The sequence below is a fragment of the Canis lupus genome, chromosome 33 (assembly GCF_048164855.1).
Source record: "Canis lupus baileyi chromosome 33, mCanLup2.hap1, whole genome shotgun sequence".
In the NCBI taxonomy this organism is placed as follows: Eukaryota; Metazoa; Chordata; class Mammalia; order Carnivora; family Canidae; genus Canis; species Canis lupus.
The window spans coordinates 2,852,565-2,867,170 of record NC_132870.1 but is presented as its reverse complement, the minus strand read 5'-3'; the positions used below and the strand labels follow the sequence as shown (position 1 = coordinate 2,867,170).

The 14,606-nt window shown below is 40.1% G+C and overlaps 1 protein-coding gene across 1 annotated transcript in view; it reads right to left on the bottom strand.

Moving 5' to 3' along the window:
* The window catches only part of FRAS1 (Fraser extracellular matrix complex subunit 1), a 435,467-nt gene that overhangs the window by 169,537 nt on the left and 251,324 nt on the right, over positions 1 to 14,606 (bottom strand). The window contains exons 21-26 of the mRNA XM_072810116.1: positions 14,357 to 14,509; positions 13,971 to 14,117; positions 8,272 to 8,418; positions 5,297 to 5,437; positions 3,401 to 3,541; positions 1,555 to 1,692 (exon numbers count right to left, since the gene is read on the bottom strand). Of these exons, the coding sequence (XP_072666217.1) occupies positions 1,555 to 1,692; positions 3,401 to 3,541; positions 5,297 to 5,437; positions 8,272 to 8,418; positions 13,971 to 14,117; positions 14,357 to 14,509 (867 nt within the window). The remainder of the gene's footprint in view (positions 1 to 1,554; positions 1,693 to 3,400; positions 3,542 to 5,296; positions 5,438 to 8,271; positions 8,419 to 13,970; positions 14,118 to 14,356; positions 14,510 to 14,606) is intronic.

Below are 14,606 nucleotides of genomic sequence, written 5' to 3'. Positions count from 1 at the left end.
AAAAAAAAAAAAGAATCATATAGGACCCTTTTAAAACAGTACTGACACTTAAACTCCACCATCAGAGATTCTGACTTAGATGTTCTGGAGTGGGAACCTTATTGATTTTACAAGCTCCTCAGGCAACCCTAATGGACTTCCAAGTTGGGAACCACAGTCCCAACCTAATACTTTGATCACATCTGACCATCAGACCCATTAAGGGTAAGAAAAAAAGCAAGGGTCTGATATCATTTGCTCGAACAGTATGATTATCAGTGACTTATATTCAGAATTCATATGAAGTATACCCACTTTGTTTTAAAATTTTACCATCTTTGTCCATAGGAAACATCTGATGGATGAATATCTGATCATGATGTGAAATTCATCCTGTCTCCTGCAAGCTGTTTTGCCTGGATTTCATTGCTAGTGTTTCCTTCTACAAGTAGGTCAGTCAGGACAGTTTGGGAATGCCAAATTTCAAGGGGACTACTTTCACTTTAAGATACTCTAATGAAAATGAAATTCGTTTTCACAAGTTGACTTGTACTATGTCCCAAGAGGAGTAGGCTGATTCTCATGTACTTGGGGTTTCCAGAAGGATCCCAATAAAATAAGCCAAATATATCTTTTTCCCATGGGAAAGTCTTAATATCTTTAGAGGTCAGGAATTTAAAGACAGAAAATGTGATTGACTATGGGTGTTAAAATATGCCTCACATTATTGAGAAGGACACTCAAAAGCTGAGGAATGCTCAACTATAGTATAACTCTCAAGGTTCATTCATCTATAAAACTTGGGGGATTCAAAATTAAGAGTGAATTTAAATTTGCTTCGCTTTTGTTGTTTAAGGTGATATATCCATTAATGTATTGGAGAAGGCTAGCTCCATTCCCTTAATACACCACCTTACTCTTAATGGGTGACTTGAAATCTATTTGCTTTATTTTTTATTTATTTATTTATTTTGAAATCTATTTGCTTTAAATGTGTGACCTTAATGGGGCAGGCTTCTCACACTACTCGTTACTTATTTGCAATTTATCTCCAGTATGTCCACAAAATATGCACCATTGACACCTGGCATAATTAGCTCTACAAGTGTGTGTGTGTGTATATATATATATATATATATATATATATATATATGTAAATATATATGTAAATTATATATATGTATATAATTATATAAATTGTATATAATGTAAATTATATATAATAAGTTATATACATGTATATATAAATATATTTACATATAATAAATATATTATATATTTATATAATAAATTATATCTATATGTATATATGTAATTTTCTACAACATATCTGTAGTTCAGAAACATAACTTCTGATAGTTGTTATTTTTAAAGGACAGATTGTTTCTTTTTCCCAAAGATCTTAGAAGCTGAGTTTCTCCAATGTCCATGTCCTATAAATAATCCCTTATTCGTTAACATTCCCAGAATGAGACTGAATTTTACATCACATGAGCTAATTGTATCTACAAACTCAGTCTCTGCATGGAGAAATTACAGGTTCCTACACCAGAACATCTGACAAGAAGCACTTACCAGTACATGTTTCATTAGAATGGGCAGAGAAGCCAGGAATGCAGTTGGAAATACAAAGGCCACTCTTCAAAAAGAACCCATGGTCACAGAGATGACATTGGTCCTGGCGGCTGCACTGCAAGCATGCCCGGGGGCAGGCTGTCAAAGAAAGGACACGGTAAGTGAGGCACACCAAAGGCATAGTCACCAGTGAGGTCCACCAATGACAGAGAAATAAAGAGTGACATGACAGCACAAGCAACATAGGACCCCCAACTACAGCAAAAGGAATTCCTCTAGAATTTCACAGGGAGCAGATCTATCCTCAGAAGGAAAGTGAATACAGCAGAGCATCTTTGTTTTATGCACTGTGATGTGAAAATGTTGCACATAAATGGATTATTTAAAAAGTTAAACATAATGACTTGTAAGAGAGGTGGTTTAAAATGATTAAGAGCACAGGCCCTTTCTCGGTACCATTCCTCCTCTACCACTTACCAGCTGTCCGCTTTGGGCAAGTTCCTTTAATGATCTATGGTGTGATTTTCTCTTATTAAAAATGGAGATAGTAACAGCACCTAATGCAAATAACTGTTGGGAGGATGTGTTATGAGGTGAAGAGACTAGAACACTGCCTGGCATTTAAAAGGCCTCAGCTACACTACTAATACCACTGCTACTCTATTATTATTATTATTATTATTATTATTATTATTATTATTATTTTAAATGCATGAGGAGAGTAAGCTCATTAAAGGACCATAGGAGGGATGCCTGGATGGCTCAGCGGTTGAGCGTCTGCCTTTGGCTCAGGGCCTGATCCTGGAGTCTGGGGATTGAGTCCCACATCAGGCTCCCTGCATGGAGCCTGCTTCTCCCTCTGCTTATGTCTCTGCCTTCTCTCTGTGTGTGTCTCTCATGAATAAATAAATAAAATCTTTAAAAAATAAAATATAAAAAAAAGGACCATAGATTTATTTCTTTGGGTCAAGTTAATAATAATCTTTTATAAATCGAGTGTTTACTGCCTAATTTTTCTGCTTCCTTAATCAAGATGTTATTATACAGAAGTGGTATATACTTTAAAGGCCCTGAATTGGAATCAGAAAACTTGGGTTGAATATCTGATTTTATGTTGCCTTGATTAATATTCTCAAGCCATTGTCTTTCTTTTTTTTTTTTTTTTCACTTGTGAAACAGGATTCATAATGTCTGCTGTGTTTTTACCACCAAGTCATTGTGAATATTAAATGAGATAATGCAGATGGAGGAATTTTGTGAAATGTAAAATGCCATGCAGGGGTCATGGCTTTATTTAAGTGTCAGGTTTTCTTCAAAGTGGGGCATATGATATTAAGTTTTAATGGAAATGATGAGAACCAATTGAGGAAACTCTCGTGGATATCCCAACAGACACGGAGACTAAAACTTTGGGTTGAACTTTAATAATAAAAGTTCAATGCATCTCACCAAATTGTCCTCAGAAATCCTGCTCTTCAAGGATATTAGGCCAATAATAGGGTCATCAGTAATTTAGTTTACACACTGAAAATTCTATGCCCATATCAATAAGAGTATCTGCTCTTAGTTCAACATAAGCCTCACATTCCATAAAATACTGGCCTCATTTCCACAAAGACCTAAGGGACAACATTGATTTATGCAAGAGAATTATTGGCCTGCACTTTATATTCTATTTAACCAGCACTTGGCAGATGTGCAGGGGAAGCCATCAATTTCTTAGGCCTAGCTCCCTGTGTTTCCATTCTACTTCTCATCCAGATTCTTCTTTGTTACCTGAGAATCAACACACTTGATTTACTTGTGGCCCTTATTTTTCTTCCAGAGGACTCAGTCTCCGAGTTACCTGTGCATTGGCGATTTACATGGTCTGCAAAGTACCCCTTCCCACATTCCTGGACACACTGGCCTTCCAACAGGAGAAATGGCCCTTCACAGCGAGCACACTCATGGGGACCTTGGCACCGGAGACAGTGGTTGCCACAGCCTAATGGACAAAAATCAAATCAACAGAACAGTATAGCTTTCCAAGGGAAGGGGTTCCTGGCCCTTATGAGGAGTCAGGAGCCAGGCTTCTGGTTGCGACTACTCTACTTACCAACAGGATGATTTAGGATCAGAGATTCAACTTCTCTGAGCCTTGATGCTCTCTCCTATAAAATGAGAGTGGACACATACTGTCCCTCCCAGCTTGCTGGACAAAGATCAAGGTAAATGGAAAATACTAGGCAAACCTAGAAGCTACAGTTACTAGCCATTATCATTATTATTAATTAGTCCATGGTTCTCTTGCTTCACTCAAGTGTCCATCTTTCCTGACTCACCCAGTCAGTTATTAAAGTCTCCCCAACATGTTCCCAGGAGTGCCATCTGTGCACTTGCAGGGCATTTTGAGGTCTGAAGATTTTGTGATGTTAAATCAAGGCTGAAGGGAGTGGGACTTCTTAGAAGGATGGTGGTAAGACATCTGGTACATGCAGGGCTTCGGGAGACAGATGGTGGAATAATACGGTCCATCATGTATAATACCTCCCCATCCAGAGGACAGGACTGTTCAATGCTCTAGGAGATCCAAAAGTCATCAAAACATAACTGTTTGTGAGGCCATTTACCCCCAAGATTACCCCACTGACCTCAAGTTTTAGAAAATATCATGTTTGGGCATGGGAGGAGCAGAGAGGGGGCATTTTTACTACAACGAAGAAAAGCTCTTAGCAAAGAAACCAGAAATTGGATAAAAAGCCAGAAAGAAGGGCAGCCCCGGCGGCCCAGTGGTTTAGCACCACCTTCAGCCTGGGGTGTGATCCTGGAGACCCAGGATCGAGTCCCATGTCAGGCTCACTGCATGGAGCCTGCTTCTCCCTCTGCCTGTGTCTCTGCCCACCCCCTCTCTCTGTGTCTGTCATGAAAAAATAAATAAAATCTTAACAGTGAGAATGGGGCAAATTAACAAGGCAGGAAACAACAAATGTTGGAGAGGATGTGGAGAAAGGGGAACCCTCATACACTGTTGGTGGGAATGTGAACTGGTGCAGCCACTCTGGAAAACTGTGTGGAGGTTCCTCAAAGAGTTAAAAATAGACCTGCCCTACGACCCAGCAATTGCACTGTTGGGGATTTACCCCAAAGATTCAGATGCAATGAAACGCTGGGATACCTGCACCCTGATGTTTCTAGCAGCAATGTCCACAGTAGCCAAACTGTGGAAGGAGCCTCGGTGTCCATCAAAAGATGAATGGATAAAGAAGATGTGGTCTATGTATACAATGGAATATTCCTCAGCCATTAGAAACGACAAATACCCACCATTTGCTCCAACGTGGATGGAACTGGAGGGTATTATGCTGAGTGAAGTAAGTCAGTCGGAGAAGGACAAACATTATATGTTCTCATTCATTTGGGGAATATAAATAATAGTGAAAGGGAATAGAAGGGAAGGGAGAAGAAATGTGTGGGAAATATCAGAAAGGGAGACAAAACGTAAAGACTGCTAGCTCTGGGAAACGAACTAGGGATGGTGGAAGGGGAGGAGGGCGGGGGGTGGGAGTGAATGGGTGACGGGCACTGGGGGTTATTCTGTATGTTGGTAAATTGAACACCAATAAAAAATAAATTAAAAAAAAATCTTAAAAAAAAAAAAAAGCCAGAAAGGAAATTTGCCAGAGACTCCTTGTCAGAACAGTGAAAACTTGGAGAAGGCTGAAGTGTGGATGAGAAGAGAGCAGGGACTATAGACACTTACTTTTGCAGAGACCCAAGTCCCTGTAGAAGGACGGTGAGCACTGCTCCACACAGGCTCCGTCCTGGAGAACGTAGCCATCCATGCACTGCAGGCAGTCTGTCCTCAGGGGTCCGCTGCACGCATTGCAACTCCAATCACACTCTAGAAAGGAAGTCCATGTTAGATCACCTTCATCTGTCCACCCTCAGTCCCAGCAACTAAATTATGAGGACACCATCTGCAGTGACAAGGGGTAAAGTGAGGACAACATTCAGATGTCAGATAAATGAGCTCTAAAGAGGTTTCTGCTTGTAGGAGCCTGAACTCCTTTCTGAGGTTTAGTGTTTCCTAATTATGTTAGACACGGGCATGTACAAGGATCACTCCATGCCTGTGCAGAGCCTGCTTGTCAGCAGGGCTGCTGAGGAGCCAGATTAACTTAATATTATTCCATGTGCCTCAGAGTTCTTTATTCCTGTGCCATGGTGTCTTCATGCAAAGCCTGCTCTATTACAGGGAGGGGCCAATTTGCCTCCACAAACCTAATCTGGACCTCGTCCAAATGCTCCGTAGGTAAGGGGATGTCAGAGACTCAACGAGGAATGCATCTGCTGCCTCCACCATCACCGGCTGCTTGATTCTCTACTTCTCAAAAATCAGGTGCTGACCCACCCAACAGAAAGAACCAATGATGTGAGAATTAAATGGCACATGAAGCAACTGTCCAGGAAGAAAGGGCTTACAGAAATAACAGAAGATCTCCTTAAAGCAGTAGAATGGACTCATTTACATGTTATGTAATGTTATCAATAAGCACCTTTCAGCACAGTGCTGAACGGTGGGTAGAAAGTGGGCAGACCCTGGCTTCAAGAGGCTTATGTGCCCATGGGTTCCAGCCTTGGATGTGCACCCATATAAGCCAGGAGGATTATTAGGTATACAGATTATTAGGCTCAACATAAGAACTATTAATGTTGTCTTGAGGACTGGGGCACAAGGAAACATGCATGTCAGGGCCACTACTGTTGTTTCTGTGCTTATGATTATTATAGTGGTTGTTACTGTTGCTGTGGTTGTTGAAGGCCCAGGCAATCCCTGCAGCCAGGACATTCGTGTCTGAGACCCAAAGTTCCAGCCAGTAAACTAAGTCCTTCATGTATGTAAGGTGGCACAATGCCACATGGTTAAGTGCTTGTGTTTTGAAGACAGCCAAGTCTCTACTGAAGCTATGGCTGAGCCACTATTTATCTACATCTCTTATATACCTCCCTTAAATTATTTGAGCATCAGTTTCCTTATCTGTAAGACAGATAAGAACAGTATCTATTTCATAAGGCTATTGCATAGATTAAACGAAGTGATGAATGTAAAGAAGTTAGCACAGTGCCTGGCACCTAGTAACAGATTAACAAATATTTTGCTGCCCAACTGTTTTTCTCAGAGAACATTCTGCACCCTCACTCCACCAACCATACCAGCTGAAAATAAGGAAACTTCTCATTAGTCACCTTTCTCTTTCTTGATGCAGTATTTCTAAGTCCCAAAGAAGCAGGTAAATGTGCAAGGCAGTACACATGCTTCCAAGAAGATATATAAAGTTAATCTCACTCATTTATTTGGTTGAATCAGTCCTGAGGGAGAATGACTAAAGTAGAGCCTTGAAAACTGCCAGCATAGTTGTGAAATCATTTACAACATGGAGGATTTGTGATAATCTTGTTTTTCACCGCAAATCGACAACCACTGTTTGGAAGGGGAAAAACTATAAAAGCTTCCGTGGTCTTGAGCACAGAGGCCACCTAAGTTGACAACGAGTAGGATCTCTTGGAATGGAGAATATGCAATTTTGCAAAGCCTTAAAACATCCCAAACTCACTTGACAGATGTTTGGCCTTCATATCTGAGCCCCAGCTTTTTGGGCAGAACTGGAGAGATGGGAGACAAGTGGAATAGAGGGATGGAGGAAGAAAATGGAAGAAAAGCAAGGAAAATTCTGTTCTCCTTGCTGAGCACTGCCATTTAACGAGCGTAAGCCCCAAGAATTCCAACCACTAGAAAACAAGGTACTAGGTTTCTGACATTGCCTCCTTACAAACTCCTCAAGCACAGGACTGTGTCTTTACTCACCTAAGTCTGTTAAACAGAGATGAACAATCAGATACAACCCCTATCTTTTTTTTAAGATTTTATTTATTCATTTGAGAGAGAGAGAAAGCACACAAGCAGGGGGAGGGACAAAGGGAGAGGGAAAAGCAGACTCCCCGCTGAGTGGGGAATATGATGCAGCGCTTGGTCCCAAGACCCTGAGATCATGACCTGAGCCAAAGGCAGATGTTTAACCAAGACACCCAAGCACCCCAATCTCTGTCTTCATTAAGCTTAGGTTCTAGCAATCTAGAGTTTTATATGCAAGTGCCTCTAGGTCCTAGGAAGGTAATGTAAATCTCTCAATAGGCCTGGTGTGATAAAAGAGGGAATGGTGGGGACTGTAGTGATCTGAACACACAACAGGGACAACCACTACTCATCTCCAACTGACTGCTGCATCGTGGAAATGCAAATCCAGTATTGCCAGATCATCTGACTTTTTCAAAAGAAACAGAAAATATCAATTTTTGTATATGAAGTCTTCTACATTTTAAAATGCATTAATTAAAAATTTTAAAACACTGTAACATTAGAGGGGCCAAAAAAACCCTCTAAGTCTTGGAGCACATACAACCTGAATTTCTGGTTTGCCACGTCTGGTCTAGCTACTAAAACCTTGCACAATATCTGGCACATAGTGGGTGCTCAAAAATATTTTCTTAATAAAGTACATACAAAAAAAGGAAATAAATTGCATACATGCATTCATAATACATGATGACTTCTTGGTATCATCAGAGAAAGCTGAAACATATGACAGTATTTTCCCAATGTGCAGGATTGGACACCTACAGTACAGGGAGATCACTGAGGAAAAGAATCATTGCACAGTTCTGGAAGAGCTTTACCTTTGCAGATCTTGGTGGAGAAGTCAAGAAAGTACTGTGGGGCACAGCTCTCATACTGACATTCCCCAAAGAGCAAGACCTTGTTTGGATCTCGGCAAGAGGTACAGCTGGCCTGTGAATCACAGCTTCTACAATCAGCATCACATGCTGAGGAGATAGGAAAAGAAAATGACCAGATAATTATAATTGCAAATACTGAAGTACTGATCAAACCTTAACAGATGCTACACAGGAGCAAAGCTCCGCTCCAACCTATGCTCTAATTGTGGCTCATAACCCTCCCCTGTGATCAACAGAAGCAGAAAACGTTATTCTTATTTTCCAGAGAAGATAAATTATAAATCCAAGAATGGAAATCCCACATCCAAGTTGCCCTGTGATTCAGCAACAGAATTTATACTTACTCCAAGATCTCTGGAATGACAGTCCAGAGATGTATTTGAACTTTACTTCTTAAGGAATCAAGCCCCCTATTGTTCATGTGGAGTCACATTTTTGAGTGATGCCAAGATTAAAATTAGACAACTACTTTATTGTGAAGCTCAGGAAATCCCATGTTTTAAGCCGCAAAAAACTTTAAGGAGGCCTGGCTTTCTGATTCACCCGGTTGTAATTCTCAGTAGCCGCTTAATTCAGGCACTCACGGATGATTTCCAAATCTGGTCATGCTTCCATCTTTCCTAACTTAACAACTGGCATTTCTGCATCTGTTCAGTTGTCTATGCTAGAAATTTTTGGGGCTATCTTGACAACCCCCCTTACTCTCATTCCTACCCCAATCACTCATTGGATCCCATTTATTCAAATTTTCCTACCTAATTCCCAGAACTTTATGCTTCTCTCTACATCCATACATGCCAATATATCCAAGCCATCATCATCTCCTACTAGACTACTGTCATAGCCTGCTAATTGACCCCTTTGCCTTCGATTTTCCATGTATCCACAAGAATGAATTTCTTAATTCATACTGCTCAGGTTTCAGAGGATACTTTCATCTATAAACTCATATCTTTCTTTAACCCCAGAAAATTTCCAGCCACCATTTCTGTAAATATTACTCCTCCATCACTCCCTCCATTCTTTCCACCCAGAAATATTAATACACATATTTGAATCCTCTCAATATAATCTCCAAGTCTCTTGTCTTTAACTCTTATTCTTCAGTGACTTCTTTAAGGTCTCCCCTGACTCTCCAGTCTAGAGTAAGTCTCCCTGTCACTGCTCTTATAGCACCCCAGACATTTCATTCATGCCATACATAATAATTTTCATTAAAATGATTATTTAACTTCTGTATCCTTTAAACTATTAAGCGTCATGAAAGCAAAGGCCAGGTTTGTTTCATTCCTTATAATAGTATCCAGCACCTGACTATTTATCTTTCATATTGTGGATGTTTAATAAACATTTGCACATAAATAAAAGAAGCCACATATTGTAGTTATATATTCAAGTGCTAGCATCTCTGCCTCATTCTGAAATTTTCTCCAAGTACATATCAGAGGAAAAATCCAGAGAATGATCTAGAGTTTTAGAGTTTTAGATCTAGAGGATATCAAAATGTGTGGCACAGTGCAAGAAAATTACCTCCTGGTTAAAAAAAAAAAAAAAAAAAGGAAGTCCTCTCATTTCAGCTATAAGAAATGTCATTGATATAAAATATTCATTAGATATGTAGATTGGTAATTAAAGATCTTAGAAGAATTCTAGACTGGATTTTCAAACAGATGGTTTGAGAATAATTTGAAAAGAATATTTTAATTTTTGGAAACTTATGTGAAATTAAACTTCTATCTTTTTGGCTAGAATTTTTACATATGCAATATCTTAATTTTAGCAAAGGGTTTGACAAAAATCTCAAAAATAAACCTGTAAATACAAAAATGAAGTGGTGTCTAGTGGTTGTAGGTGGATTTGAAAATGGTTGAAATGCATACTCAAAAAGTTATCAGTAAACCTTTGTAATTAGTAAAAGAAATGCCCTCAGTAGAATATTATGATGAAGTCTTAACTTTTTACTTGATGGACATTTTTATTAATAACTTTAATTAAAGCAAAGAAATCATGCTAATAATATCTACATATGCCACATACACCTAATAAGATACACACATAGTCTAATTTCGCCAGTTAGAACAACTCACACTCAATTTTGGCTAGTTGAACAATAAGCTAAAAGTAATCCAATGAAATAAGCAAAACTCTAAAGTCCTGCGTTTATTTCCTGTAACTAATTGCATAAATAAAGGATACAGGAGACCTGTTCAGACGGTAGTTCCTATAAAAAATGATGCAAGAATTTTAGATGATTAAAAGCTTATTAAAGGTGTGATATGGGGATCCCTGGGTGGCGCAGCGGTTTGGCGCCTGCCTTTGGCCCAGGGCGCGATCCTGGAGACCCGGGATCGAATCATCGAATCCCACGTCAGGCTCCCGGTGCATGGAGCCTGCTTCTCCCTCTGCCTGTGTCTCTGCCTCTCTCTCTCTCACTGTGTGCCTATCATAAAAAAAAAAAAAAAAAAAAAAAAACTTAAAGGTGTGATATGGTTACTAAAGAAACAAACACAGTCTTAAGCTGAAGAGCCTTCATATAACCTAAATGTCAGCTGGACCTCCCTGTACAGCTGCAAATGAAGCCCAAATGCCAATTCCTTAGCTTAGAGTGACAGGACAATGCCCTGCCAGATAACTGAGATAACTGTCTCAGTTTAGACAGGAAGATAACTGTCGTTTACTTCCTCAAGTGTCTGCATACCTTCTTATTCTTGAATCCTTCTATGCAATCTTTCATTGCATCTTAGAACCTCAAAGTATAATTCAACCCCTCTACTGGCTTCCGAAACAAATGGGTTCATGCCAAGCATTTTGAAATGTTAGAAGACTATATGGAGATTTGGAGGGATGCAGCAGTGTCACACCGAGGAGCAAGGAGCTTCCACCATGTCTATCTGAATCCTTCTTCCTCTTTCATTGAACCCCTCACCTCTCACCAAAGCAATCCACAAATGACCTTGTCTTAGTCAAAGCAGTTCTGCACATACCAATGCCCTTGGGTTCTCAGCTTCCATCTCCAAAGGAATGTGGGTAAGAGCATTTTCTCTATCTTAGAATATTCAGACCACACATGGTAGTAATCAGGTTGGTGTGATTACGTCTGGAGTCCCAGGTGCAGTTCTCTGAGGTCCCGGACCCCAGAAAGTACCAAGAGGTCAGTGAAGACGGTGGTAAGTGGATCAGAAGCCAGTAAGGGAAGCAGAGATGAACTATAACTATCATTCATTAAGCGGTAAGGGACCGGACAGCTTATGAAGTCCACCTTCCCTCTTAAATAGGCCTGTTTTCTACTGCAGCTCAGAGAGGGTCATTCATTTCTGCTCAAACACTCTGTTGGCTCTAGTTTTGCCTGGAGAAGCAAAGTGCAAGTGGGAAATGATAGTTATTTCAAACTATGGAAGGCAATCAGGTGAATGAGGAAAGAGACTTACTCTATATTGCTCCAGAGGGGAGTTCTAGGACCTATGAGCAAGAACTCAACATCTAAACAACTACCACCTCCTCCAATGGACTTGGCTTCCTTCCTCATCTGTAGAAGCCTCTGAAGGGGAGTGAGAAAGAATCTCTGCATAGGGTACAAGGTCAGATCTGGCCATCCTGGAGTTCTCCTCCTCACCTCTAAAGCACCATGGATTCAAGTACTGAGAACTCCATTTATCATCTCTTTTTTAAAGTTCCTGCTTCAACTGATTATTCTTGAATTTTAGAACGAGTATGTAACTTCTAAACGTTTCTGTAGCCAGAATCCAGACAGTTCTCCAGCTCTTACTTTCTTCTATAATATAGTTATTAATGCCTCCCCTTAATACTGGTTATATTTCCTTGAAAGCCCTTTACTGTACCATTTCTAAAATTGTCAGGCCTGTAATTGTCTATAATGATGAGCATTAGAAAGGAACATTGTTGATTTTTTTTTTTTTTTTTTTTTTTACATACTAGAAACTCAAGTATCCCAACTTAAGGGCATGCCTTATTCATCTCTGAAAGAATGAAACTTAAGCTTTAGCAAAGGCCTAAGTCTAGGAGATTCTTAACTGAAATAGCCTACGAAATCCTATTTACGAGGTAGCATAACAAATGCATTTGTGTGGAGATCTCCTTGCACCAAGGCAAAAGCTTCTGAGAAAAAAGTATTTCAATGCAACATTTTTTTGTCAACTATACGTCATACAAAAGATTCTACTTTTTCTTTTGAACTTTTATTTCTGTGATTCCACTGCTATGAAGAGCCTATTTATCACTAAATCACTATTTCTCCGCCAATACACTCTTGCTCTTGAACAGAACATGCAAGTATTTCATTCATGTCTCTTATGTTAGAGAATCTACAGATACTGGTAGACAGTCGATATATACTAAACAAAGTTTTTGTTATAAAAGCAAAGAAATTTTTCATGGGTCCAAAAAGGTTTTTGTTTCTTTTTTTTATCCCTGGTATCTCAATGGATGATGCAAAATGATGAATTCCACATAAATTCATTTCAAATGCAAATCTTTGCAAGCATCTCAGTAAACTAATAGTAGTATCTGTCTATCTATAAAAATAAATATCTTTAACTGCTTGATTTGCCTATCATTCTGGATCATGATGATGACAACAACAATAACTAATCTATACTGATACTTATTCTGTGCTAGGGTCCATGCTAAGTGCAAGAGCATTAGATGTAGGTACCATTATAATTATCCTTTGACAGGAAAAAAAAAAAAAAAAACAAACAAAAAAAAAAACCCCAAGGCCTCGCAGTTAATTCACTTGCTCAAGGTCACAAAGCTAGTAAGTGGCAGGTAGGATTTGAACTTCAGTCACACAGAGTCCAGAGCCCACCTTCCTAACCAGTCTACAATTCCTTCAATATGATACTTCCTAGGACATAAAATTGAAATACCAGCACTGTATTTGTTAGCTATCATTTTCAAAAGGAAAAAAGTACAACAAATTTTTTTGCAAATGACACTTCAGTGATTGAAATAAAGTAAGCCACCTCAGCACATCTCAAAAAATATTCCTTCATCTGTGAAGGATTTTCTAATTTCTTTTCTACTCAGATTTGCACTTTCCTTAATTTATCCTAGCTCTTTATTTGTGCTTGACACAAGTAATTAATCATATTTTGACTTATTTGAGAAATAAGACATCAGTGCAAGTAACTCTCCTGCAAGACAAAACAATGATTATTTGAACAGAAACCGAATGCTTTGTAGCATGTCAAGCCTTGCACGTTGTCAATATTCAACAAATACACACAGAAAACAAATTAAATCCAGACAAGGGCTTAGGTCGCTGGTTGTGTACCAGAATGAGCTCCACTCCCTGCTCAGGATCTTGGAATTGAATTGCTAAGGATACAATAGGCCAATTTTTATCTTTTCAAGTGAGATAACCTGAGAACAGAGAAGCTAAATGACTGGCCTAAGATCATGCAGCTGGGACTTGCAGAGGAGATCCCTAGCCTAGCCTTCCCAGTTAGACTGATGTCTGAGTTATGACCTGCTAATGGCATCCATATGCCTTTGTTGATACACTTTATTTTATAAAGATAAAGGCTACCAAGTGAGATTATAGAAGCAAGAACTCTGTATTTCCTTCAATGACTCCAGAAGAGCAGGAAAGGAGAGAAAGTTCATTTTTAAAAACCTACGCTGACAAGTATGGCTGTCATCGAGATAGTGCCCTGGGAAGCAGGCAGTGGTGCAGGTGCCCAGGTGGGACAGGACAAAGTTGGCATCACAGGAGGTGCAGGAGAAGGGTCCTGTGCTCTGGCACGTTCTGCAGGAGGGGTGACATTCTGCAGAGGGAAAAGAGACACAGAGAGAACCTACGTAGCCAAACTCCTTTCCAAAGCAGCCCAAGAAGCATTCGTAAAAGCCCGCCCTGCGACCATTAGCTGATCTGGTTTATTGTCCCATGGAGAGCTTCCTGCCTCCTCCCTCCCTCTGTCTCTGGAAGTTCAAATCTTCTCTCACTACTGCCCCCAAAGAGAAGCTCACAAGGCACCGCCAGGTCCTGCGACCGGCACTTACTCACTTTGACAAGCTCCTCTCTCCGCGTAGTATCCGGAAGGGCAATCGGGAACACAGTGGTCACCGAGCAGCAGGTACCGAGCGTTCTGGCAGCGGAGGCAGGTGCTGCCGGGATCGTGGAGGTGAGCGGTGCAGCGTCGGCACAGACGATGGCAGTCTGCAAGGGGCGGGGGGCACACAGAAGGCACAGGCATGAGTGCGCCAGGTCTCAGCACCACACCAAAGGGCAGAAGGGACTGCAACTACTCTTGTGG